Raw genomic sequence first — 4,832 nt, forward strand, 5'->3', positions numbered from 1 at the left:
TGACTGTTGTAATAGTTCACATAAAAAGGTGATAAAGGCCTGTACCAAATGAAGACTGTGAGTAAGAAGCATTCATAATATACAAGAGACAGAGAAGTAGAAATGACAATGTATGGCAATCAGTTGAACATGTGGGGTGATTGCAAGTAAGTCATGGTTGATACCCAGATTGTGAGTCTGGGTGACTGGGAGGATGATAAATGTCCTCAAGAGTATTAGGGGCATTTGAAAGAAGGAAGGGTTTAAGGGAGAAAATAGTGAGTTCTGTTTTGGACATGTTGAAATTGAGGTCTATAGGACATCAAGATGCCCAAATGGCTATTAGTGATGAGAGATTGGTCAGGAGAGGTCAGGAGAGATATCAGTCCTGAAAGCACAGATCTAGGAATTATCCACATAGAGATAATTGAACCAATCTGAGCTTATGAAATCACCAAGCAATACAGTATAGAGAGAAGAGAAAACTGAAGACAGAGCCTTGGGAGGGCTCCCATCATTAGACCTGGATGAAAATCCAACAAATGATTGAAGGAACAGGATGACAGCTAGAAAATGTCAGAAGTGATGTTAGAACCTACATCTTCCAACTCTAGATCCAGCACTCTAGCTTCTCTGCACTAGACTACCTCAACTGTGCTCCCTACTCATCTTTTCTCTAAAATTGTGTTTGTTCAAGTGTTTGTTCTGGTATTATCTTGTGTGAAGCCTTTGTCACTTCCCCTAGTTCTCTCCCCCTCCTCAAATTATTTTCCTTGTCTTTTTATATCTTGTATCCACCAGTAAAATGTAAGCTCTTTGAGGGCAGCATCTTTTTCAATTTCATTTTTCTGTCCCCAGTATCCAGCATACTGCTTATTGAATGAGTGAATGAATGAAACCCAAAGAACTTTTGGGAGATATGTTAATGAATAGCAATAAAAGCACACTACAACTTGTAGAACAAGTGGAGATAATGCATATTCTTTCTCTGAGGCTAGATGAAAATAAAGGATGCCATGGATAGAACTGACCTTTTCTTAATTTAATTTTATTTTTTACTACCTGCTTCAGTAGGCAGATGCCCTAGGTCTAAACTCTACATTAAACTATGATGGATTATTAATTGCTGTGTAAATTACCTTATATAAACAAGACCAACAAATTAACTGTGCTTCCTAGTTTGTCTACAATTTAACCAGTCTAAGTGAGGTGGCACAGTGGATAAAGGCCCTGGATTCAGGAGGACCTGGGTTCAAATCCAGCCTCAGACACTTGACACTTAATAGCTGTGTGACCCTGGGCAAGTCACTCAACTCTCATTGCCCTGCCAACAACAAAAAAATTGTAATAGCCCAGTCACCAGGGTTAAAAAAGATCCTAGAAAAACTTGTAAAGTAGGCAAAGTTTGTCTTTGGAGAATTTTCATCACCCATATCCAATGTTCCTTTCCTCCCCCTTGTTCACTTTTCTCTGAATACTTCTTTCTTCTGTTCCAGCTAATGGAATACTTTATTTGCTGATAAGGACTTGTGATTCCTCCCAACCCTTGTGTTCTTACCTTGGGTCTATGATTGCCTATATTGTGGATGTCACTCACTTTTCCCAAATGGTTTGGTTGGGCCAGATTTGGTTGTCTTTCCATGTGGCTTTTTTTGACCTAACTTCCCTTAAACAGTGCAGAAGTAAATAAATGTAAACCTGGCAATCTACTTTGAAAAAGTTGCTAAACCTTAATTTATGGCTTAGAGATTATAATGACCCTTCTCCCATTAAAGAGTGTTTGATTACCTACTAATGTGCAAGGCATTGTAACAATCATGATCACTATACTTACTAAAATTTGAAATTAAAAGTATACCACATTTGCCTCCAATTTCTTCAGATTACTTGGGGAAAAATTAAGCATTGCTTATGTGTAGCTAAATAAGAATGAACAAAAACAGCAATACAATTACTACATTCACAACTAAAGATGCACTTTACATATTCTTTTTTCTTCTTATGTCACCAAATAAAAGCACCTATTCTGAGATACTCTGGGTTGCAGCCCAATTTAAATCCTGCTTGTGAGCATCCTGTAATTCTTTTTTTCTTTTACTCTTCTTGCAAACCACTTCCTTCAAATTTTTGAGGGATGCTTCTGGAACAGTCAGAATTGTGCTTCTGGAGCAGGTTGGGGACATCAATCTCATTGCATGTAACATAGTCAAGGTTGTGACACTTACAAGCTGAGGATTTGAAATTTTGAAAATACCGTTGAAGACAGTACTTCACAAAACTCTTGAAAACCAAATAGCCTAGCTCAATGATATTCAACACAATGCACAGACATGATGTGACTAACAAGAAGTAAAGGAAGATTTTCTTCTCAGTGGGCTTGGAGATGAAGCAGTCCACAGTGTTGGGGCAAGGCCTTACATCACATTTTACAAGGTGGGGAATGCTAAATCCATCATACAACTTGTAAAACAAAACCAGAAAGCCAATTTCAAATCCAGTTTTGAAAACAAGGCTGATGATGTAAGTACACCACAACCCCCCATCCATGCTACCTGGACTAATGTAAAATTTCTTATTGTGCCTTTTTTCCCGGCCTTCACGGTAAGCCACATGCAAAGCAACCAGAAGAGAAGGGGTGGAGACCATGATCAGTTGCAAGGCCCAAAGCCTAACCTGGGAGATGGGGAAGAAGTAGTCAAAACAGACGTTTTCACAACCAGGCTGCCTAATGTTGCATTGAAACTCCTTCTCTTCGTCTTTCCAAACATGTTCTGCAGCTACCATGTAGACCAGCAAACGGAATATAAAGACAACAGCCAGCCAGATTCGACCAATTCCAGTTGAATATTTATTTACTCCACTTAGGAGGTCTCTGAGGAACATCCAACTCATGGCTTTTGATCAAAAAGGCAAGACTTCTGTGAAAGAAAGCAAATTAATTAGTATACTTTTTTATTGAATAAAAGCTGTGGAATAAAATCCTAACTTCTGTCATTATCCATCTTTGGATATGGAGAGATTATTCTTTTTTATAGAACTTTTAGAAAGTAATAGATGTCCTGACTTGCATCAAAGAATATGGCAGTTAGACTGGTAGTAAATACTAAAGAAAGCATGGAAATCCTCCTGGGAATCAAATGGGAGCTACCCCAGAAACCCCCCCTTTCAAAGGTCTGATTTTTAATCACACTTGCCCACCTACAAAATACAGTGCTTGGACATGGGACACATCTCAAGCGATGAATGCTACAAAGTCAAAGTCTCTTAGGAATAGGGATTAAGGGAACAAGTGGCATTTGAAAAAGGGAAAGCAAGGTGTGAGTGAGCCACCTTCTGCATCCATCCACACCAACAGCTCCACACAGCAGGGACAGACGTTTCAAAGTGGTTTTTATTGCAGCAATAAGTAAAAATCCTTTTTAATTACTGTCTCTAAAGAAGGAGGTACTATGCACATGGAAATAAAGTGATTCTGATTACCTTCTAATTGCATATTCTTAACCTCAAACTTCTGTGTCCTTTAAAATACTAGTCTGGCTGCTCAGAAGCCATAGAGATTCAGCAGTACTGAGAACTATAGAGTTATTTTTAAAAATCATTTTGAGTATTTAAAACTGGTTATTACTTAGAAATTGGCACACTATTTTACTTTTTTGTGAGGCAATTGGGGTTAAGTGACTTGCCCAGAGTCACACAGCCAGTAAGTGTTAAGTGTCTGAGGCTAGATTTGAACTCAGGTCCTCCTGAATCCAGGGTCAGTGCTCTATCCACTGCACCACCTAGCTGCCCCAATATTTTACATTTTAAAATGTATTTATATGAATTTTTATATTTAACAATATAATAATGTGTACCATAAATTTGTTGTGAACACTTTAGCATCTGGAAACTATAAAATAATATGGTTATATACATCTATTTTAAGTGTTTCTTTCTATTCGGTGATGATAGTATTGCCTAGATTAATTCCCATACTCTCAGGTAGTATGCTACCCCAATATTACTACTTTACCCCTCATTCCACAACTATGATCAACAACAATGTATCTGCAACACATCTAGCCAGAACTAGGAGTACAGTTTATGGCTGTGAAAGATGACTTATTTCTATAGCCATTGAAGCCAAACTTTTGTCTTTTCTAATTCGGTACTTGAATTCCATACTTTAATAATAAATTCAATTGTAATGGAACATTATTGTGCTATAAGAAATGACAAGCAGGATAATTTCAGAAAAAACTGGAAAGACTTATATGAACTTATGTTTAGTGAAGTGAGCAGAACCAGGAGAATGTTGTGCACAGTGACAACATTATTGTTCTATGAGCAATTGCAAATGATTTAACTACTCTCAGGAATAACAATGATCCAAGACAATCCCAAAGGACTAATGATAAAGCATACTATCCACCAGATAAAGAACTGATATTCATTGAACACAGACTGAAGCATGCTATTTTGCATTTTCTTTTTTTTTACTTGAGTCTTTTTTATATAAAATTACTTATATGGTAAAAAACAAAACAATAATAATAATAAATTCAACAAATTTTATTAAACACCTACTGTGGGCAATGTACTGAAATAGGCACTATGGATATGAGGTGAAAAAAAATATTACTTCCCCTCAAATAGTTTACAATCTTACATGAATATAGAACATAAACATAAAGGTGTATGACTCTACCAATAAGGAGAAAGAAGTGAAGATTCTTAAAGAATCAAGAAACCTCCTTCCTCTGACTGCCACCTTCTCCAGGGAACTATATACAGTTCTCACAAATTAGTACTACTTTTGAGGCTCCCTCAGAAGGAGAGTACCAGATCCCTTTCCCATATCCATGTCCCAGTCC

General features: G+C 37.2%; 1 protein-coding gene across 1 annotated transcript; it reads right to left on the reverse strand.

Moving 5' to 3' along the window:
* Nucleotides 1-2,073: 2,073 nt before the first annotated feature.
* On the reverse strand, nucleotides 2,074-2,871 carry GJB7 (gap junction protein beta 7). Its single transcript, XM_044003446.1, has one exon. It carries the CDS (start codon nucleotides 2,869-2,871, stop codon nucleotides 2,074-2,076), a length of 798 nt encoding a protein of 265 aa, XP_043859381.1.
* Between the last annotated feature and the right edge of the window lie 1,961 nt (nucleotides 2,872-4,832).

This window comes from Dromiciops gliroides, chromosome 4, assembly GCF_019393635.1.
Source record: "Dromiciops gliroides isolate mDroGli1 chromosome 4, mDroGli1.pri, whole genome shotgun sequence".
Classification (NCBI taxonomy): domain Eukaryota; kingdom Metazoa; phylum Chordata; class Mammalia; order Microbiotheria; family Microbiotheriidae; genus Dromiciops; species Dromiciops gliroides.